This window comes from Tenrec ecaudatus, chromosome 4 (genome assembly GCF_050624435.1).
Source record: "Tenrec ecaudatus isolate mTenEca1 chromosome 4, mTenEca1.hap1, whole genome shotgun sequence".
NCBI lineage: Eukaryota > Metazoa > Chordata > Mammalia > Afrosoricida > Tenrecidae > Tenrec > Tenrec ecaudatus.
This window is the reverse complement of record NC_134533.1, coordinates 138,110,641-138,134,282: the sequence shown is the minus strand read 5'-3', so window position 1 is coordinate 138,134,282 and position 23,642 is coordinate 138,110,641. Positions and strand designations below refer to the sequence as shown.

The following is a 23,642-nucleotide window of genomic DNA, read 5'->3' as shown; positions in this document are numbered from 1 at the left end:
TAATGTAAGATGGACAATGTGATTATTCAGAAATGCAAATGATATATTTTGAGTTTGATTATGTCAATCTTAACCAGACCATGAAAAAATACTAATGTTTCTTTAGTGTTTAAATTGATGTTGGTTTCATTAATTAATGATTTAAGGGAAATCATTGGATGATTTTAAATTTAGGGGACATAAACAATAAGATAAGCATTATTCCAGTTCTTTTTGTTGCCTGCATATGCTAAGCAGCTCTCTGGCTGACAATGGCACATTAGTTTCCACATATATTAACCCTGCATGACCCTACCGGCCACCACCCCCAATTTGATTCCTTTCTAGCATTAAGTCTGCCAGCAAGCTGCATCCGAGTAAATGCAAATATATTCCTTGATTAGAGCAGTGATCACCAGCTTCAGTTTTTATTTTCTGGGAGTGCATATATAGATAACATTTTTTCACTTTTTTCCCCCCTTGGGAAAGGGGAGTTAAAAGTATTGCTACTCTTGGGAATAGTCTTTTTTACGATATTTGCAAGAGAGATTAATTCTAAATATAAGGTTTGGCTCATGGCAGAAGAATCTTGTTCAAATAAGACAAACTTGCTCCAGTGCTAGAAATCACTAATGCTTCAATATCTTTTTCTAGGGAGTCTAAAGGTTTTCCTTCTTTAGATAAAGTAACTATGGTATTTCAGGAGTCCTGGTGGAACAGTGATTATGCATTGGGTTGCTAACCACAAAGTCAGCAGTTCAGAACCACTAGCAACTTCGAGAAAGAAGCTTTCTACTCCCATAGAGTTACAGTCTCACAAACCCACAGGGGCATCTCTACCCTGTATGAGCCAGAAGCGACTCAGTGGCAGTGAATTTGGTTGGTTGGTTGTTTTTAAGAGTGCTGAACAGTGAGTGCGTGTTGTATTCATTTCTGCTATATCTTTATTTTTTCTCAAGAATTAAAAATTTATATATATATATATATATATATATAAATGTTTTGAGATAAAGTATTTTTAAATGATTAATCTTTTATTGCTTGTTTCTCCACACTCCTTTGTTATCACTTAATGTTATTTACTATTTACTGCTTTATCACAGCCACACTCTAGGTTCGTGTTTGCCAACCTCTGGTCTACCCTTTCATAGACAATTTTATCTATTGGTTCATAAAAATAGCTAACTCTTTAAAACTCTCTTCTGTCCTGTGCATCCTTAACTGGCCTGTCGGCTCTGTGTGTGTGCTTTCATTTCCTTCTGTAGTATGCGGACCACTTTGAGACTGCTCTTTTCTTTTTCTGCAGCACAATTGCAGTCTATGATAGGGAAGCGATGCTGTATGGAGGTGACATGCTGCCTTCCTTTCTCTCCTCTCCTTGGTTTGGCCTGGTAATTGGGCAGTGGGGTGCTAATGTAAACCGAGATTGCCTTAACTGTTTGCTCTTTACTTTGGGAAGAAGGAAGGTGCAGGGTGTGGCTCTAGGCATGGGAATGAGAAATAAAAGGCTATCCAGCTCCTGGCACAAGCTGTTTGGGGGTCATGGAATTGGAAGAAAGTTGTGGAGTCACTCATCGGGGGGAAATTGGGTACATTACAGAAGTGACTGACCATGAGCCTTAGAAACCATTAGGTGCAATCCTTGGTGGAGGGCACAGGTTCATGGATTCCAAGTCAGAAACCCCAGCACTCAGCCCCTATACTGGGACTAGTCAGGCCCACAAGGAGATTAATGTCATTGGAAAATGAAGTGAACACCATTTCTTCCAAAGCCAACTCTCTATACTCCTCTATCTGGCTAGGGATTTTTTTTTTAATGTCCTTTGATTCATTTTAAGCATTTAAACACAAATGAGTGTTTTTAACAATACATTTTAATATACTCATATAATCCTGATGGTGACCATTATGGTGTCAGAACTGTGAGTATAATTGTTTGACAAAACGATTTTTTAGGTGTTCCCAAAATAAATTGTTGGCTCAGGAACTGAGCATTTCCGAATTGTGAAACAGCTGTAACATTACTCTGGGTGCTTGTTCTGGTCTTGTCTGCTCTTCACATTTGCATGAACTTTCCATTTAACTATATGGCCTACACTTAATAGATTGGATGCCATCTTCATGGTGTTTGCCCCATCTACACATTTCCTGGTATTCTTTAAATCAGCTCACTTTTTAAGACTTCAAATTCCAGTCAATAAGCACCACCTCTGAAGTATGAGCTTAAAATGTTGGCGTGTTGATCCCATCCAAAGCCGCCTCTTTCTAGAAGGCGTCTATGGACACTGCCCTGTGTGCTGAGATGGGAGGCTCTCACTTTGAACCAGAGTGGGAGCTGTGGAAGCGGCTTGTTCTTTGAAATGTCAGAGAAGAGGGGATCATGGTGGATGTGAGGTGCTGCCTGCTCAAATACCCCTTTGCCTGGGCAAATTTCTGTGTCCGGGATAGGGGGATATTTGGCTTTGTGCATGGCGAAGCTTGGAATCATAGCCTTGCATTTGGTTGGTTAGTTTTTAAAGCCTCCTCCCCACATGTTGCGTGAGTGTGCATGTACACACTCGTGTGTGTGTGTGTGTGTGCATGTGTATACATGTTTCCAAACTTAATCGAGTGTATCTCTTTTACAGGTTTGATCTTGCTCTTCTACCTAGTCTTCTATGGGTTTTTGGCTGCTCTCTTCTCCTTCACAATGTGGGTCATGCTTCAGACTCTGAATGATGAGGTTCCAAAATACCGAGACCAGATTCCCAGCCCAGGTAATTATGTTGCAGTTATTGTGCCTTTTAATTAACAAAACTGGGCTATAGTGTTTCTTCATTGTGAAGCAGTGGGACTTTGTTGTTTTTAATATTTTTTATTATAATGAATTAGCTTATAATGACACCCTCACGGACATGTAACAAATACAGATGTAGTTAACACTCAAGTCTCAGTATTTTTGAGATAATGAAAAAATGTACAATGTTCACGGGCTAGGGTTTAGGGAATAGAATGCTGCCCTGGAAAAAAAAGTTTTCCCTTTCCTCCTGGGAAACTGCCATTTTGAATCTACAGAAAATGTCAATGATGTGATTGGAATTACTGAGAGCCAACAGAGCTTTGGTGGCCCAGCATTCAACTAATCAAGTGTGTTGCCCAGTTACCACAACATCTGCTTTATAGCAAATAGATGGTAACCTTGGGATTGGTTAATAGGAAAGATTAGATTTTTTGTTTGTCATACAATGCTTATGTACTTATTTTTAAAAGCCTCTGTATTGCATAGGAACAACTGTGAGATTGGCACAAGACGGGACAGTTCTTCAACTCAGTGACCCCTAACAGCAACTATATTCCTTGACTGATAAGCCTTAGGTTCCCCCAGCCAGGAATAAGCAGGAATGAGAATTAGTGAAGCTCATTTTCTTAATATTGAATTTCCTTGAGCAACTACTTGTAAAATGTGTACGTATACACTAAAGTATATGTGTGTGTATACATATATATATATATATAAATCATTTTACTAGGGGCTCATACAGTTTTTATCACAATTCTCCACTTAAGCCCCTGATGCTCCTCATTTTTTCCCCTCCCTCCCTGCTTCCCCCTTTCTCTTGATAATTTATAAATTATTATATTGTCATATCTTGCACTGTCCAACATCTCCCTTCACCCACTTTTCTGTTGTCCATCCCCCAGGGAGGAGGTTATATGTAGATCCTTGTAATCGGTTCCCCCTTTTCCATACCACCCTCCCTCCACCCTCCTGGTATCGCCACTCTCAACACTGGTCCTGAAGGGATCATCCACCCTGGATTCCCTGTGTTTCTAGTTCCTGTCTGTACCAGTGTACATCCTCTAGTCTAGCCTGATTTGTAAGGTAGAATTGGAATCTTGATAGTGGGTGGATAGGAAGGATTTAGGAACAAGAGGAAAGTTGTATGTTTCATCATTGCTACACTGCACACTGACTGGCTTATCTCCCTGCAACCCTTCCATAAGGGGATATACAGTTGCCTGCAGATGGGCTTTGGGTCTCCACCCCACACACTCCCCCTTATTCACAATGATATGATTTTTTTGTCTGATGATGCCTGATACCTGGTCCCTTCAACACCTCATGATCACACAGGCATGTGGGTTTTGTTGCTTCTGAGCTAGACGGCCGCTTGTTTACCTTCAAGCCTTTAAGACCCTAGACGCTGTATCTTTCAATAGCCGGGCACCATCAATTTTCTTCGCCATATTTGCTTATGCACCCATTTGTCAGGGAGGTGAGCATATAATGATATGATTTTTTTGTTTATTGATGCCTGATAACTGATCCCTTCAGCACCTCATGATCACACAGGCTGGTGTGCTTGTTCCATGTGGGCTTGTTACTTCTGAGTTAGATGGCTGCTTGTTTACCTTCTAAGTCTTTAAGATCCCAGATGCTACATCTTTTGATAGCGGGCCTCCATTAGCTTTCTTCACCATATTTGCTTATGCACCTTCTTTGTCTTCAGCGATCGTGTCGGGAAGGTGAGCACTATGGAATGCCAGTTTAATAGAACAAAGTATTCTTGCATTGAGGGAGTACTTGAGTGGAGGCCCAATGTCCATCTGCTACCTTAACACTAAACCTATAAATATATGCACATAAAATCTAGTTCCCCATTATCATATATAAATATATTTACATATGTAACATGCCTGTATTTAGACCTCTATACATACCCTTTACCTCCTAGCTCTTTCCTCTATTTCCTTTATTTTCCTCTTGTCCCACTATCATGCTCAGCCTTCATTTGGGTTTCAGTAATTCCTTCCTCTCGGTTACATTACCCTTGGTCATGCCCTACCAGGATTCCTATCCCTCCTCGCCACCGAGTTGGATCACTTGTTCCCTTGTCCCTGGGTTTGTTAACACCACTTCCTTTCCCCTTACCTTTCCCTCTCCCATGTCCCTCCAGAGCTGTCAGTCCGTTGTTTCCTCCTCCAGATTGTTTATCCCGCCTATCTTACTTAAAGACAGGCCTGAGGAGATAATAGCATGTGCAAAAACATGACAGAACAAAACAACAGCCCAAAAGAAAAACTTCTACTTAGTTGAAGGACTGTTTGTTGACATTTAGGAGTGTTTTCCGGTTGAGTCTAATGGGGTTCCAAGCGCTGGCCCCAAAGTCTATTTTTGGTATTTCCTGGGGACTTCGTTGCTCTGTTCCCCTTGCTGTTCTGTTCCACGCCTTTAGTGTTTTGACTTGGTGTAGTGGGAGCAGCACATTTTTAATGCCGTTTTCGGGGTAAAATTAGGTACCTTGGCGGGTATTCGGTTGCCTTATACTCGAGTATGTACAGTATGTGTTTCATATATTCTCAGAAGTTGGACCATTGGTCTTGTAAATGCATGATTCTTGGTGCATTAGCATTCAGAGTGTATTTCCTCCGAGACAGCTGTGTTTGTTCTTCTGGCAGTCCATGGTACTTTCAGTATTCTTCACCAGTATCATAATTAAAATGTATCAATTCTTCTACAGTCTTATTTATAACTTATCCAAGTTTCACATGCATACGAATGATCAAAAATAGCACCGCTTGTATCAGGCACACCTTAGTCCTCAAAGTGGTATCTGTGCTCGTGGGCACAAACACTTTAAAGAGGTTTTTTTGCAGCATATTTGCCCAGTATAATCTGTTGTCTGACTTTTAAAAAACTCATTATTATCATGACATCGTTTATTGGTCCAGTTTTTGGGATTTTTTTATACAATAAATTATAATCCAAACAAAAGATGATATTGTTTGTTCTTCATGAATAAGTGCTTCAGGTCCTTGTGACTTTTCAGCAAACAAGGTTGGGTCCTCTGCATATTGCAGGCTAATCAAGCACCCCTTCCTTACGTGGCATCCTTCTTCATGTAACCCAGCTTCTCAGATAAGAAATGTTACTTACTGACATCATTAAAGTGAGTATATATTCACCTAATTTTTGTTCATTCTATTCAGGATGGGAGAAAGTTCATTATACTAAAGAACATAGATTTTTATTGAAGATACTTGATTATAAAAACAACTTGCTTAAGTCACATTTTGTACTTGGTTTTATTTAAAACAGCCTTTGGATGCTAATTCTGCCTTCATTGTTATACATGACTTTATTTTCAAGGAGGGTAACATTTTAGTGGAAGAACTCCAGTATCTACTAAGATTCCTGAAAATGTGAGAGACTTCCCAAAGTTGTAGAGAAGGAAAGACACACAGAGGAGTGAGATTTAGACCGCAAGGGTGGGCGGTTAGGCCACGGAGGGTGGGATACCCAGAGTGGTAGTCCCCAGCCCTGGGCAGTGTGCTCCCCAATGTCAACCACGGATTTTGTGGAGGCATTTCTTATGGTCACTGGGGAAGTCTGAAGGGCCTCAGTGCTATGGACACCAATGAAGCAAAGACCAAGGATGCAGCCACATCTACAGTAAATAGGGCAGCTCTCTACACAAATGAATTACCAGGCCCCCAAAAGAATTTGCTGAGATTGAAAGTCTTTGCTCACTGTATAGATTTCTGAGCTATATAAGTCAAATAAAACCAATTTTTTTCCCAGAAAGTTTTTATTTCCTCACATTTTTCTTAAACACCTTTTTCTAGCAGCCTTTGCTTTGCAGCTAGTACTAATTTAAGTGAACATCGTGACTAACCCTTTACTGTTAAGTTTGTTTGACCAAGTATCAGACTAGCCACATACTAATTAAAGTCTAAGATACCTTTTCTTTCACCCTAAATTAATACTTTAGAACACATTTATGATTGTGTGAAAAGTACAAACAAAATGTGTTCAATATATTTTAATTGATTGTCTTTTAACAGGTGGGTTGTGTCATTAGTTTTCATGCAAACACATTCGTGTGTTTGTCTCACTATATGGAAGGAATTTCAAAAAGTTTATGAAAAAATTGAATTAGAAAGGAGAATAACATTTTTCTCCCTTAATGAAATCCGTGTGTGTGTGTTCATGAGATGAGTGTACATCAGGACAGAGGGTAATTTTTCCCTCCTCCCTTTTGTAAAGGGATTCTACATTAGAAATTATTTGTATTTTCTAAATATTTTTAAATGATTGCAGTATTTTTATTTTAAAGGATACTTCATTAATGTTTGTATTAAGTAAAATAAATGTTAATATTAAGTTGGTATGTGTCTCTAATAAACATGTATGGCATAATCACAAGCTGTACTTTTATACTACTACTATTGCCTACACACACACATGCACACTCATAACCCAGTAGTGAAAATTTAGAGACGATAAAAATGGTGTGGTCTTAATATTCTGTTGATTCTGTTGAACTAAAAGGTTCAGCATCCACCTGCAGCACCATTGGAGACACTGACTTGGTAGCCCCTGAGAACAATCACTGTAAGAACTGGATAGTAGTGGGAAGTTCTTGATCATTTATTTCAACATAGTTTGGACATAAAAGTACATATCGTATATACTCGTGTATAAGCCGAGTTTTTCAGTTCGGCTTATACACGGGTCGGTGGTACCCCAGCGAGGTGTAACATCTCGCTGGGCGCCCGTTATCCTTGCGAGTGATTGCCGTTTTCTCCACTGTTCATTCAAAGCCCCGCTGACACTGCAGGGCCTTGAATGTTTGTTTACTCGCATCTAACCAATCAGAGCCGTCCTATAAGCCTTTTAAAGATCCGCGTGGGAAGGATGTGGCATGAATGGATGTTATCTCATCTGGTCAAGCCCGACTAACAAAAGGAGGAAATCTCATGATGCCTGACATAGAGTTAATAGCAAAGTGGGTTCGAGATGCATGGGAAGACATTCCAGAAGACATGGTGCAACGTGCCTTCCAGAAATGTAGTATTAGTAATGCTATGGATGGCAGTGAAGACTGCGCTTTGTATGAAAATGACAGCAGTGATGGTGAGGACAGCGTCTATGATGACCTCACACCAGCTGAAGCTCTGCATTGGGATACGGATGATGATGAGGAACCCAGTTTTGAAGGGTTTTAACTCTTTACATTTTAGTTTGTTTGCTGATTGAGCTCAGGGAATAGTACTCTTAAGGTATCATTGTTGATACCTTATTGTTTTTGTGGGACCTATTTTCCACTTACTGTGCTGGTTTACTAATGTTAAATGACTTGTCCTTTTATTTATGTTTTTTATTTAAAATAAATATTTAAATACATTACCCCATTGATGCCTCAATTTTTAGTAATTTTATTTTCATTTGTTTTGATTATTACAATTCACCAATAGCTTCTGCATTTTCCACCCTAGGCTTATAATCGAGACAATCGGTTTTTCTGATTTCCCAGGTAATAATTAGGTACCTTGGCTTATACTCGGGTTGGCTTATATTCCAGTATATACGGTAATTTATTGAGAGCTGCTTTTGTGAGACAAGCATAAGGAAAGGCACTGACTCATACCCTCCAGGGGACAACACTAGACTCTGGGAATTGCCTGATCTGATCCCACCACACCAAGGCAAAACACAAAGGGCGTGCAACAGAATAGCAAAAAAGTGCCGAGAGAGTAGCAAAAATAGACTTTGGGGCCAGGGCTTGGCACCCCATCACACTCAACCGGAAAAACACTCCTAAAGGCCAACAAACAGTCCTTGAACTAACTACAGACTTCTTTCTGTTGTTTTTTTGTCATTGACTTTTGGTTGTTGTTTTTGCTCTGTCTTGTTTTTGTGCATGATATTATCTCTGCAGGTCTATCTAGATAGGATAAACAATCTGGAAAAGAAAACAAACTGATGGTTCCGGAGGGACATGGGAGAGGGAGAGGTGGGGGGAAAGGAAGTGGTGTTAACAAACCCAGGGACAAAGGAACAACAAGTGATCCAAAATTGATAGAGAGGAGGGTTCAGGAGGCCTGGTAGGGCTTGATCAAGGGCAGTCTAACCGGGAGGAATTACTGCAACCCAAATGAAGGCTGAGCATGATAGTTGGACAAGGGGAAAGTAAAAGGAAATAAGGGAAAGAACTAAGAGGCAAAGGGCATTTATAGAGGTCTAAACACAGGCATGGGCATATGTAAATATATGACGATGGGGAACTAGTTCTATGTGCATATATTTATAGATTTAGTATTAAGGTAGCAGATGGACATTGGGCCTCTACTCAAGTACTCCCTCAATGCAAGAATACTTTGATTAAACTGGCATTCCATGATGCTTACCTTCCTGACACGATCACTGAAGACAAAGCGGTGCATAAACAAATGTGAAGAAAACTGATGGTGCCTGGCTATCAAAAGATAGACTGTCTGGGATCTTAAAGACTTGAAGATAAACAAGCGGCCATCTAACTCAGAAGCAACAAGGCCCACATGGAAGAAGCACACTAGCCTGTGTGATTACGAGGTACCAAAGGGATCAGGTATCAGGCATCAAAGAACAAAAAAATCATCATTGTGGGAATGATGGGGAATGCAGATTGGGGGCCCAAGACCCATCTGTAGGAAAGTGGACATCCCCTTACAGAAGGGTCATGGGGAGGAGACAAGCCAGTCAGGGTACAGTGTAGCAACAGTGAAACATACAACTTTCCTCTAGTCCTTTAATGCTTCCTACCCCCCACTATCATGATTCTAATTCTATACAATTCCAGCTAGACCAGAGGATGTACACTGGTACAGATAGGAACTAGAAACACAGGGAGTCCAGGTCAGATGAACTGCTCAGGACAGTGCTGAGAGTGGCAATACTGGGAGTGTGGAGTATAAAGGGGGAATGGATCACAAGGATCTACATATAACTTCCTCCCTGGGGGATGGACAACAGAAAAGTGGGTGAAGGAAGACATCGGACAGTGTAAGATACGACAAAATAATTTATAAATTATCAAGGGTTCCTGAGGGGGAGGAGGAAGTGGGAAAAAGCAGAAAGCAAGTGTTTTGAGAATGATGATGGTAACAAATGTGCTTGACACAATGGGTGGATGTGTGGATAAGAGTTGTACGAGCCCCCAATAAAATGATTTTTTTTAAAAGTTTTGTACGCTTAATTTTCCTTTTATTTTTTTCAATTTCTCTAATAGGACTTATGGTTTTTCCAAAACCAGTGACTGCTTTGGAGTACTCATTCAGTTTGTCTGATGCCAAATCCTATCAAGGATATGTTGAAGATCTCAGTCGTTTTCTAAAGGGTAAGTGTGTGTCCTCGAGTCAGGGAAAGGGAAAGGAAACGTGCACTACACTGTGATTGCTTTTAAAAGCATCTTCCTCAGAATTTTGTTTCAAACCATAGAGAACTACAGGAGTCTTGGTGGTATTGTGGCTGGGCATTGATTGGGCTGTGAATGATAAGGTCAGCCGTTAAAACCCATGAGCTACAGTCTTAGAAAGCCTAAGGTTCTGCTTTTTCTTAAAAGGTTACTATGAGCCACAGTCATCTTGTGGCAGTAAGTTTTGGGTACACAACTAAAGAGTTGCAAGCATATATATTTTTTAATTTGTAAGAGTGGTTTAATGTAAGGAGTGTAATCCTAGTGCACAGTTCTATTACTTTCCATCTGTCCTTTAAGGACACTAAGTAAGTTCATTAAAATGTCTGTATTAAAACAAACCTGTACTCTGGGGGCAGGCCTCCTCTGAGTGCTGCAAGCAGTTTCCAGTTGGCTGCTGATGGCTAAAGGCAGGCAGTCCAAAGGCATTCATCAGTCATGTGGCAGAAAGGCCTGGCTAGCTGCCTCTGTAAATTGGAGTATTTCTACTCTTGAGATAGGTGCTCACCTCTGGCGTGGATTGTGGGTCTGTATTACATAAAATAAAGCTTCGTCAGCATGACTCTGATGTTTGGGGTCTAATATAGTGTTTGTGTAGACAATGGAGTATCTAGCAGTTAAAAATAGAGAAAATCATTTATTTTTTTTTGTGTTACAAAGCACTCTATTCTGCTTTTAGATGCTAAATGAACCCTGGACAGGTTGTCTTTATATTTTGTTAAAACCTTTTAGAGAAAAAGTTAAATGTCTCGCAGATTTTTTAAAAAAGAATTGTTTTCAAAGGAATGTTACGTTTACCGAAAAATGGTGCAGAGAGTACAGAGAATTCCCACGTACGCCACACCCTGTGCACACAATTTTTCCTCCTGCACTTTTGCATTCACATTAATTACCAAGTGTATTAACCAAGGGGCAGTGGCGGTTCCAGGAGTAGCAGTTCCACAGGAGCAGCTCCTGCCCGCCAGCGGCATACATGGTTCCCAAGACATTCGGGTTTGCTCTCCGCACGGTCTAATTCCGGGCGCTTGTGACGAGTGTGCATAATTACATGCCGTGCAGTTTTCACTGCCCTAAACCACCTCTGTGCTCGATCTGGTTTTCTGCTTCTCGGGTCCTTGAAGCCACTGAACTTCACTGCTTTCTGGATATGTGAAACTTTGTTTAAAAGCTGCCAAAGTGACCTGCCATTTGGCATTCTTACCAGCAGTGCACAAGATTTCCTGTAGCTCCATTTCCTCACCAACATGGGCGGGGGGTCTTAAAAGTCATGGGGAAATTCCATTATCTTTTCATTCAGTTTTTCCCGAGTTATAAGCCCCCTCATGTTTTTCTGTTTGACATCACCCCCGTTGTACCTTCTAAGCCACCACCTTCACTCATCTGGATCCATGTTACATACTCTCCAACCTGGACCCACCCCCATCCCCTAATAGTCTATTCTCAAAGAGCAGCCTGTGTGATTCTTTAAATACTTGGATATTATTGTCTGCTTAAACACTTCCATCTTGGTTAGTGTCAAAAGCCAAAGAACATCACGGGCTTGAGGGACCTGCCGAGTCTGGTCCCCAGTGGGTGACACTGAGGGCACATCCTGTTCTTGCCATCTTATCTGTTGGATCTAACACATAGGAGAGAGCTCTCGGAGATGGGAGTTGTCACCATGGCTGTGGCCATCTAATGGGAGCAAAAAAGATTGATCTGGAATGCAGGTATTAGTGAGGATTTCGCGGATTTCAAAAAGTTACAGGAACTAATGTAACGTCCCATTTAGGGGTGTGATTTTGCCTTTGAAGAATAATGTCCAAAAGATACTTTCTTATTAATTTTCAGTCTTCCAGTTTGGTTGATATTTATACCCGAATGCGTTCCATTTCTAGCATACACTGCAGAAGAACAGAAGAATCTCACCGTCTGTCCTGATGGCGTACTTTTTGAGCAGAAAGGCCCTGTGTACACTGCGTGTCAGTTTCCTCTGCAGTTACTTGACGCGTGCAGCGGCATCACTGATCCTAACTATGGCTATTCGGCAGGAAACCCATGTATTCTTGTGAAAATGAACAGAGTGCGTACATGTTTCACTGCTACTGCTTTTGCTTACTATCCTCCTGTAGAAACCTGGTGAACGTTTTAGATTGCTTTGGGTGAGTTCCTGCCCACCTTATTAAGTGATACCTCGTTTTGGGTGAGTTTGAAGAAGAGCTGCTTGCAGTGGTGTTTACTGATTTGGGGTGGGGCGGAGCACAGTAACAGATTGCTTTAGAAATGAGCGCTAGATTAAAGAGTAAACACACTTAAGCGTTTCCTCTTGGAACTAGCTACCAGAGTGTCTGCCAAAGAGTCATGCTTGAAGGAACACTATCTGGTTTTCATGCCTGAAACATGACTGTTCGTGTGCCATGATCAGCTGTGAATCCTAGGCAGATCTATAATGCTTTTGCTCTCTCAAGCCTTCCTGAGCTTCGTGCATGGATATTGAAAGGAAATGTAGAAATACAACTAAGATCACTGGTGATACAGCAGTCAGAGCCATAGCACCAGTGCTTGCTCTCTTGTCCAGGAGCACCTGAATTACTTAGCTGTTGTGCAGCGAGGTGCAATAGAGGGGAATTTGGACTCAGGGCAGGGAATCCCACGTAATGGAGTAGAATTGCCCCAGAGGGTTTTCCACCCTCAGATCTTTATGGGAACAGATAGCCAGGCCTTTCTCACTTAGAGCAGCTGGGTGGTTTTAACACAGCTTTCAGATAAGAGCCAGGTTCTTCACCATTGTTCTACTAGGGCTTCTCATGGCCATGAGCAGATTAAGACGCTCTCCTCCTCTTATATGTAATGCAAGTGTAATATAAGTCCCCTTTCCCCCTTTAAAGGATTCATTATTTTTATTATCAGTATCTTTATGCATCTGGTCTTTATCTTTGGGGGTGGGGAGCATTACTGTGATAACCTTGGCTGTCAAACAGCTCAGCTCCAAGCTCCAACTTACCACTATTGGAACAGCAGAGTGGGGGCGGGGGATCTCAGTGTACCCCATAGTCAACCAAAAATTCTCCTTGGAAAAGCCTGTATGGGCCCAGAATGAGTCACACGTTGCTTGTTTCCAGGGACACAAAGGGGGGTGACCTTCATTCTAAACATTGCTTTGTGTTAGTTCATTAAAATATTCATCTTTGCCCCTTTTTTGTGCTTTATTTACATAAAATATTGTTATCATGACTCCAAGGAAATTTAATGGTACCAGTAGTAAAGCTAAGAGGAAAACTGAGAACCATGATAGAGTTAAAAGAGAGAGCTCATCCTGAAATTTGAATCAGGTTGCCGCTGGCGGGTGAATGCAACATGGTCATGTCAACATTATTAACATTTGGGGAAGGGGTTGGGGGGGTAGGGTGTGTGTGTGTGTGTGTGTGTGATTAAAGCAGATAATGTAGCAAAAGGTGTGAAATTGTTAGCCACGAAACAGTACCCAAGACCATCGAAGAGGCTGAAGTTACTTTTAATTTGGATAAATCAGAAACAGCTTGTTGGCAATAGCTCATCTGAAACAGTGATAAGGGAGAAGCTAAAAGACTCCATCGTCCTGGAAAAAATGAATTCATAAGTGTATTTTGGGGGCCTGAGAACCAAATATTTGGTTTTCCATTATATCTTATGGGAAAAGTGTGTTCACTGCTCGAACATTTGAGTGTTTGGACATGAAATTAACAAGCAGGTTATCACTGTACTTAAAAACTTACAGGCTCACTGTCGACACTGTCAGTTCTCTGGGTACACAGTAAGTCAGGTACTTCCTGTAACATGAAAGTTAGAAACCCTACGAGAGGTTAAAATTAGCCACAGTTAAGCTCTCTTACAGAAAGGGTAATAGTTTGGACTCCCTCAACTGCCCAGAGGTAGAAATGCCTGGCACTGTCTCCCTAAAGATGACGGCCCTTTGGGGCAGTTCTACTCTGCCATAAAGGGTCTGCTTTGGACCCAATAGCAGCAGCAGTCTGAAACAGAATGGTCTGGCAGTTTAAGGTAAATGAAGTGCATTTACTTGTACAGGAGCACTAGCTATTTAGGAGGACACACACACACACACCCCCCTATATTGTTGAGAAGCTATTCCACTGAAAGCCAAGAAGAGCCCCACTTCTCAGCACCAACCTTCGCAATGAAGTAGGGCTGAGCTGCACTGAGGTTGTTGAGAAGGCCTTGATAGGACAGGGTCAGACCACACAGTGTAATGAAACCTGCACAGCCTGCATAGCAGTGGCTTGGAAGCCAGTAGAGTTTATTCCAGAGCCATTGCAGGGACAAGGGTAGATAGTGCTGTTCTGATTGTTACAGTAAGTGTTAGAACACCTGTCTTTTGGGAGGAATATTGGCATGCATTTCATTAAGCAGCATATAAATGTAGAATTTTTTTAATCCCTATGAGATAGCTACGTAAAAATGTTACCGCTCATACTGAGTTGTCAGCTACATCCATGGAGAATGGTCTTCACAGAGCTGGAAGAGAGTGGTGATAGTCTGACATTAAAGGAGCCAGCCATTTCTTTGGTGGCGGCTGTCTTTTCTACATTGCCCCAGGACAATAATGAGACATCTAATGGAGTAAGATTTAATCCTTTAAAATTCAAGTGAAAGCCAGATGTGTTAATACCTTGAGTTAGAATTAACCTCAGCCTTTCTACCTCAGGTCCCCAGCAGCAAAGGAGGAGGTTCACTGTATTTATATGTGATGTTTCAGTTCATTCATATTTTTTAATTTTTAGATAATTGGACTAAAACCTGAAGGAGAGCCAAAGATAACGTGTATTTCAAAGGTTAGTATTATCCAAAAAATAACTAAGCTTTTTTGAAGCATGGATTTTTCTTAAGAATACTTTAAAATTCTAATTGGTTTTTTTCATTTTTCCCACTTATATTTTTATGGTGCCATTTTCAAAAATGTAAAACTATATCATACTTTTGTAGGTGACCTGTTTCTCTTTGCTAATGTTAGTTCGCTTTCTGTATCTATTTGATTTTACATGCATTGCCTTTACATTTACCTGTGCCATATTTCTAAGAATTGCAATTTTTCTAGCTAACATCTCAAATTCTTTAATTGGTCTTATAATTGATGGCATCTTAGTAGTAGATCGTGAGACTTTTTTGTAACAGTGTAAATTGATGTGCTAGCAACCAGGAGCACTGCGACTCTGAGAGCTGTCTGTGGTCCGTTGTCTTTGAGGTGGAGACATGGTTTCCCAGAATTCTGTGCACTGGGCATCTCACAGCTTGTTTGTTTTCTCCCCATGCTGCACTTGCAACTCAGACAAATGTGTCAAAGATGGGTAAGAGTTCCGAGGGGAAACGGTTGAGTTCTGAACTTAGTTTTATCGTGTTTAATGTTAGCATTCAGTTTGAAATTTATGTCAATAGTTTACTTGAAATGGTTTGTTGAAATCATTTTGAAAGCTTTTTTTCTTTAAGTATTTTAATTGCTTTTAATCACAAATGGGTTTCTCACATGGATAGAAACTTCTGGCTTATGGTTCTCAACTTTCAGAGGATCACCTGGAGGGCTTAGGGACCCAGTTCCTGGGTGATGCTGCTGTTGGTCCAATATCAGGTGTCATTTAGTTGAAACCACTTAGTTTGATTGCCTATATGCCCTTTTATTTCATCTTGCATTCTTGACAGTTGATTTGCTCTGCTTTCATTTGAATTACAAATGAAAACACAGAACCATGGTCTTAAACCTACTGCTGTTGAGTTGATCCTGACCCATAGTGACGTATTTACAGAGAGTTTCCGAGGCTATAAATCTATGGGAGCAGACAGCTTCATCTTTCTGCTGCAGAGCCTCTGGTGCGAACCTTGTGGGTCAAGTGTGATCATTCTTACTTATGTCATTAATGCTGAGTTTGATTTTTTTCCTTTTGAACATGGTTCCTTTATATAAATGGCTTCTTTGCTCTTCACCTCTGGGAATCTCTCTGTCTAGAGTTCCTGAATTAAGGAGCTCTGATGGAACGTAGTGGTTACACCTTGGACTGCGATCCGAAAGGTGAGCAAGTTGAAGCCACCACTCTGGGAAAAAGATGAGGCTTTCTACTCCCATAAAGAGTTAGTCTTCTTGGAAACCCACTAGTTCAGTTCTGCCCTGCCTTATAGGGGCGCTTGAGTCAGCATTGACTCGATGGCAATGAGTTTGGGTTTTTTTGGTTACATATGTAAGGTAGGAGTTCGACTGCTAATCATAAAATCAGTGATTCCAATTCACTACTCAGACAAGGGTGTGTATACTCACAAAGACTTAGTTCTGGGAACCCTACACAAGGTCACTGAGTCTCAGTTTTCCATGAATTAACCTCAAATATTAAATAGTTTAAATAGAAGCAACTAAGGCAGAAAAACACTCAAGCAAAAATTTATGAATTTGCCTTTGGTGTGCTATTTTAGATTAACTATAAAACTTTTTTTAAAGAAAGAAAGATGTGAATGTAAGTTCGTGATGAATAATTTTAAAACAGCTCAGTCTTGTTATTGCCTGCTCTTTTTGTACATCCTTGTTGGCAGTCCCTAGGTGGTATAAACAGTGAAGTACTGGCCTAGTTGCTGACAATCAGGCCTGGTGATCAGTTTCCTACAGTTCCCAGCCTTGAAACCCCCATGGAGCAGTGCAGCTCTGCTGCCGCTAGGAGTCTGAGATGATTTGGCACTGCTTACTGTAATGTAGCAGCGTCCTCTGTGTTTGCCCCGCCTTGTCCCTGCCTCTTGTGGGCCTTTCTCACTCCCAGCCCCCTCACACATGACATCTGTGCTCTCTTGTGATGGTGAAGCAGAAGGAAGGGGCAGAGCCTCTCCCGAGAGCCCTTTTAGTTTTACTGTACTCTTCGTATGTGCGTTCTTGTTGTCCTCCATGTGTGCTTTCAAAACAAGCAGTCTTGTTTATTCAGATTGAGGGTTCACACGTTATCATAAGGTGATGCTCTATGTTTACTAATGCAATCACAAACCTGCCACTTGTTTTGATCATTAAGAGTCCATTTGCTATCTACTTAGTATGTATTGCACCTATTAGAACTAGGGCTATTTGTAGTGTGTTAAACATAAGAATTTTTATATATGGCTTGTTTCTATCGAGAATACTAGAAGTCACCACATATATTCGAGTAAAAGCTGACCTGAATATCAACCGAGGCACCTAATTTTACCACAAAAACGGTGTTTAAAATGTGCTGGAAAGCTCGGCTTATACACGGGTATATACGGTCATAACATGAGTGAATTGGGCCATTGGTACTGGTTGGATTTGTGCATTGATAACTGGATATAATTGCACTCAGTGCTTTAGTACTTGTGTTCGTAGAGTGACTCATGGGAAGTATGTGGTATTTCAGTTTATTGTGTTGTCTGGGTTACTTTGTGTTGGTGGCACCATAATTTACCTCTGCATGGTTTTATTAGTTATTATCACCTGAAATTCTTGGGCCCCCTGCCTTCTGACTGGCTGCTACATTGTAGACTGGCAGTTTGTGGCACCTACTGCTTTCTAGTATAGAAGCATGGTATTTTACTCATTTCTAGAAAACTTCAGTCCCTGGTGCTTGCCTGTTTTCAGTAGCCAGCAAGGGGGCATTTGGCATTAATTGGTGACGGCAGGTAGAATTACACACAGATCATGGAGTTAGAAAGAACTCCGAGGAAGAGGGATGAGGTATGGTGCGAAATGGAAGAGGAGGAGGAGCCCAGGGTTGGTTGGTTGGTTTTTAATCACTTTACTGGGGGCTCTTAGAGCTCTTAGAACAACCCTTACATCCATTGTGCCAAACACATTTGTACATGTGTTGCCATCCTTTTCAAGACATTTTCTACTTGAGCCCTTGGTATCAGCTCCTCATATTTTTCCCCTCCTTCCCCCACCTTCCCACCCTCACGAACCCTTGGTAAATTATTTATATTTTAACATCTTACACCATTTGCCGTCTACCTTCACCCATACTTCTGTTGTTCATCACCCTGGGTGGGTATTGGTCATTGCGATCCGGTTCCCTCTTTGTCATCGTCTCCCCCCCCTCCCCCCTCATGGTATTGCTACTCCATTTTTGTTCCTGATTCCATGTGTTACAAGCTCTTACTTGTACCAGTGTACCTACTGGTGTAGCCGGATTTGTAAGGTTGAAAGGGTCATGATAATGGGCGGGGAGAAGTATTAAAGGTCGTGACTCCCTTGGGGGTCAAACGACCCTTTCACAGGGGTTGCCAGATTCATAACAGTAGCAAAATGACAGTTATGAAGTAGAACAAAAATAATTTTATGGTTTGGGGGAGTCACCACAACATGAACTGTATTAAAGGGTCATGGCATTAGGAACATTGAGAACCACTGGACAAGAGAAATGTTGTATGTTTCCTCAGTAACATACTGCACCCTGGTTGGCTTGCCCCCCCTTCCTATGATCCTTGTGTGAGGGGATGTCCAATTGTCTACAAATGGGCTTTGGGTCTCCACACTACCTCCCCTCCCCTCATTCTCATACAATTTTGTGTTTTGTGTCTTCTGATACCTGATCTTATCAACACCTCATGATCACACAGGTTGGTGTGCTTCTTCCATGTGGACTTTGTTGCTTCCCAGATAGATGGCCATTTGTTTATCTTGAAGCCTTTAGGACCCAAGACGCTATTATCTTTCGATAGCCGGGCACCATTAGCTTTCTTCACCACATTTGCTTATGTCCAGGGTGGTTTCTATCAAGGGTTTGAATTACATATTATTTCCAACGAAGATGAGCAAGCCTCTTCTCAAAAATACACTTGCTAGAAACAAACCAAACAATGTATTGGTATAATTGCAGCAGCATTATATTTCTTCATCGTATTCCTAATTGATACTGCTTTAATGTGAACACAATTTTTTTCTTTTTCTAACCTAAAAATACTTTCTTTTGCTTTCAACTTAGAGTGAACAATTGGAAAATATAGCAGCTTATCCTCCCACTGGACTTATAGACTTAAAGTATTTTCCATATTATGGGAAAAAATTGCACGTAAGTATTTTTTAAATGGTACTTATACCTTGGACAGTTCAAATGCAGATATTATCATGCTGTAATAATTATAAAAGGAAATTAACATTGGTATAGAACTATTATTCCGACCCTAGACTTTGTTCAAATGGGGTGGAGTCACTTCTGACTCATGGTTGCCCTTATATATGACAAGGTAGATCTGCCCCTGTGGATTTTTGAGACTAACTTTTTACAGGGCAAGAGAAATCATGGAGTGATTTCAAACTAGTGACCTGTGGTTAGCAGCCCAATGTGTAACAGCTATGCCAGCAGGGCTCCCATGTCTCAGATTAAAGGAAACTAAAGACACCAGTTGGTGGTTGTGCCAATTCCAACTTTTTGCTCTTGTTTAAATTATCTTTGTTGTTGTTGCTACAAATATAGAGAGCAATGCATAAATCAGCTCAACCATTTCTTAAATGTATGAGGGAGCTTCAAAAAGTCCTTTAAAAAAATTCGGTGTCTTTCAATTCCATTTTTCCGTGGACTTTTTGAAGGACCTTCATATAGTTGAGTGGCAACTGACTACACAGTACATTCTTCAGGTTGCGCAACCTTTGTAAGCACCCTTTTCTGAGTTGTTCCCGATAACACTTGCTCACTGCCCCCCTAAGGTTCTTATCAAGTTGCTGTGGCCAATTTGATTCCAGCTAGAACATAATGCTCAAGACAGACCCTATTGAGTAGTTAGGCTAAACTGTTACTTAGTTAACTCATCATTTAAGTGCTCCTATTGCCCCAGACTTGCCTGGTGGTGGGCCTTCGAGTTAGCCCCATTGTTCTTTCGTCATGTTCCCATCATGCTTTTAAGCCCTTACTTTGGCTCCAGTAGGTGCCTCAGGCTCATCTTGTACCCTCCCTGCCATAGCCCTGGAGTCAGCCCTGGCTCCTTTTAGTGAAGAGTTATAAATGACTAAAACAATTAAGGTTATATGAAGGGGCTTCAAAAAGTCCCTGGGGAAAAATCTGTTAGTTTTTGACTCCATTTTTCCACAAATGTTTTAAAGCCCCTTGTTTATATGCCAGGTTACATAGCAACTGTAAGTAAGGTCTAGAAGACATAAGTCACATTCTTTCAGATCTCGTGAATGTTACCAGATAGCATTCCCTGTAGTGGAGAGTGCATATTTATTCCCAGCACACACAGATGGAGCAATCACAGCAATTTGTTAGTGTGTGGGGTCACTAAGGAAACATCTGGGTGTACACTGGTACAGATGGGAACCAGAAACAGGGAGTCCTGGACAGATTGACCCCCTCAGGACCAGTGGTGAAGTGGGGAAGATGGGGTAGAAAGCAGGAACTGAGTACAAGAATCTACATTTAAGCCTCTCGCTGGGAGACAGACAACAAAAAAGTGGGTGAAGGGAGATGTTGGACAGTGTAAGACATGACCAAATAATAATAATTTATAAATTATCAAGGGTTCATGAGGGAGGGGATGTGAGAAGGGAGGGGGTGATACCAAGGGCTCAAGTAGAAAGAAAATGTTTTGAGAAAGATGATTGCTACAAATGTGCTTGATACAATGGATGTGTGTATGGATTGTGAAGAGTTGAATGAGCTCTCAATAAGATTTAAAAAAAGAAAAAGACATTTGGGATCATAAACAGCACTTTCTGATAGCAGTGCACTAAGATGGGTTTTCAAAAGACCATTCCACACAACTATTAAGCAACTCTCCAAAGGAGAAATTCTGAACACAATTATAGAATATATAATTGTAAGGAAAATGCAACCACATCACAATCTGTAGCACATTTAAATCAGGAAGATTTATAGTCATATGTACAGTCATCTAAAAATGAAATACAAAAATGAATTAAAACAAAGTAAATGAGACAGTGAATAGAAAATAATGGGTCTATTAGGAAATGAATATCTGGGGTAGTTTTGCTTTTTCAGATTACAGAATAGATCTACTCTTGATAGGTTATCAACACTGGATTTTTAACCTGGGTCCTTTCCCTTGTTGTCCAGGTGGGTTATCGACAGCCAATAGTTGCTGTCCAAGCATTCTTTGCTCCTCTTAATGGTATCAAGAAAGAAGCGACAATCGACTGCAAGATTGATGGATCATCCAACCTAAAAAACGAGGATGATCGTGACAAGTTTTTGGGACGAATTTCGTTCAAGATCACAGTGGATGCATAGTATGAGTAGGGTGTTCTACGGAGTAAATGTGTGTCTGTCTTCATCTTGTATCAGCTGGACCTACCATTCTAGAACGAGAGCACCTTGGAGAAAGGTGGGTGGTACGTGACACTGGGTAACACCATTCTGTGCTTCTAGACCTTAGGTTCCATGTCCTCCGAAGTTACTGCCTGTTGCCTCTGCTGCCCTTTGGACCAGTGTACAGATGCCATGTGAGGGGCTGGTAAATGCCTGGTGGAGATCATGTGTAATGGGTGGGGGTCTTACCCTATTTTTATGTGGTTTACTTGCCAAGTTCTAAAGCTTAATGTGCTGTGCTGTGTAAATATTGTATGGATTTAACACTGGTTCATTGTCATTTTGATGCGAACACAATTAATTTTAGGGATGCAATGATGGAAGAATAAATGGTACCTGACCAACATCAAGTTACTTTATCGCTGCCGTAAATGTGGGTGTGTGGAGACCCCTGACGCTGTGTGTGTGAGGAGGAAAAAAGATAATAAAAGTGGATTTGAAAAGTGTTACCTTGGATTTTTGTAAAATTATTTTTTAGACATGCTTAAATCATCTGTGGATCTTTTTGACTAAGAACACAAACCTTTTAATGTAAAACATGTAAAAAAGAATACTGATTAATTATTTTTAGTGTTAGAGCTAAATATCTTTCAGAGTATTTCAGGATTGTTTATGAAACCTAGTATTTTTAGTTTAGCCAATATAGAAATGCACCTAATTTTTTTATGAGATTTAGTTCATAAATTTTAAGTTGTATGATTGTGAAATACCTTACTGTTTTTATTTAGCAGTCTGTGGACTCTAATAAAAATGTGAATTGTTAAATATAAAAACTTGGAATTTATTCAAAGCTTCATACCAACTGCTAGAGTTTCATTTTAGCGATTGATTCCTGGTTAAAGTGCTGGTAAGTGGCCTCCCGTTCTACAGAGAAAGAACAAAACTAGGTGGTCCAGCACTGTCCTTACAGTGTGGTTAGGTTTGAGCCATGATTGAAGCCACTCTCAGTCCATCTTGTCGAAGGCCTTCCTCTTTTTTCCTGCTCCCTAGCACTTTACCTTGCAAGCATGATGGCCTTTTCCAAGGCAGGTCTCTTCTGACAACATGTTCAAAGTACATGACACACAATCTTGCCATCGGTGCCTGTAAGGAACATCCTAACTCTACTTCCAAGACAAATTTGTTGATTCTTTTGGAAATCCATGGTACTTAATATTCTGTGCCAGCACCATACTTCAAAGCAGCCATTCTTCTTTGATCTTCCTTACTCAGTGGCTAACTTTCACATGCACTTGAGGTGATTGAAAATATTACAGCTTGTGTCAGGGGCACCTTAGGAACCGCCTTGCATTCCAACATTTCCAAGAGGTCTTGTGCCGCAGATTTACGCAGTGTAATGTGTTGTTTGATTTCTTGACTGCTACTTCCATGATCAAAACGAAATCCGTGACAACTTTATCATGTTAACTGTGGGTCCAGTTGTGAGGGTTTTTGATATCTTTACATTTAATTGTAACCCAAATTGAAGATGGTAGTCCTTGATCTGCACCAGCAAGTGCTCCAAATCTTCCTAATTCAGCAAGCGAGATTGTGTCATCTGCATGTTGTTCGTTGTCAGGCTTCCTCTAGTTTTTGATTTTACACTCTTCATAGAACCCACCTTCTCATACTGAGACTAATGAATGTCATTAATCCCCAAACCTATCTCCGTTGTCTTTAAATTGGATGATTATTGTTTAGTCAGTCTCAGGTATATCTTGGGTGCGTGTCAAACTAACTGTCTCCACTCCTTCAGCGAAAGGTGTGAACAAAGGATCTGTTTTGGCTTTTTAATCATGTTATTGGGGTACTCAAACAGCTCTTACCACAGTTCATACACAAATCCATCGTGTCGTGTACATTGGTACATCTGTTGTCATCATCATTTTCTTTCTGTTTTTTCATTATTTTCTTTAAAAAAAATTATTATTTTATTTCTTTTGCAATCATCATTTTCAAAACATTTTTTTTCTACTTGAGCCCATAGTATCAGTTCATTTCCCCACCCTTCCTTCCTCATGGACCCTATTTTTTTTCATGTCTTAACACAGACCTTGGAGGGAGTTATATGTAGATCATTGTGATTGGTTCCCCTTTTCTCCCCCACCTTCCCCTATAGGACCTGAGGGGTTTATCTGCATTCCCTGTTATGCGAGCTCTTAATGTGTACCTGTGTGCGTGCTGTGGTCCA

At 40.7% G+C, this 23,642-nt stretch overlaps 1 protein-coding gene across 1 annotated transcript in view; it reads left to right on the top strand.

Annotated features, from left to right (window-relative positions):
- The window catches only part of ATP1B3 (ATPase Na+/K+ transporting subunit beta 3), a 39,931-nt gene extending 18,010 nt beyond the window's left edge, over positions 1-21,921 (top strand). Inside the window, exons 2-7 of the mRNA XM_075546818.1 lie at positions 2,607-2,735; positions 10,011-10,118; positions 12,074-12,258; positions 14,954-15,004; positions 19,133-19,219; positions 21,221-21,921. Of these exons, the coding sequence (XP_075402933.1) occupies positions 2,607-2,735; positions 10,011-10,118; positions 12,074-12,258; positions 14,954-15,004; positions 19,133-19,219; positions 21,221-21,394 (734 nt within the window). The 3' untranslated portion in view covers positions 21,395-21,921. The remainder of the gene's footprint in view (positions 1-2,606; positions 2,736-10,010; positions 10,119-12,073; positions 12,259-14,953; positions 15,005-19,132; positions 19,220-21,220) is intronic.
- Positions 21,922-23,642: the final 1,721 nt, after the last annotated feature.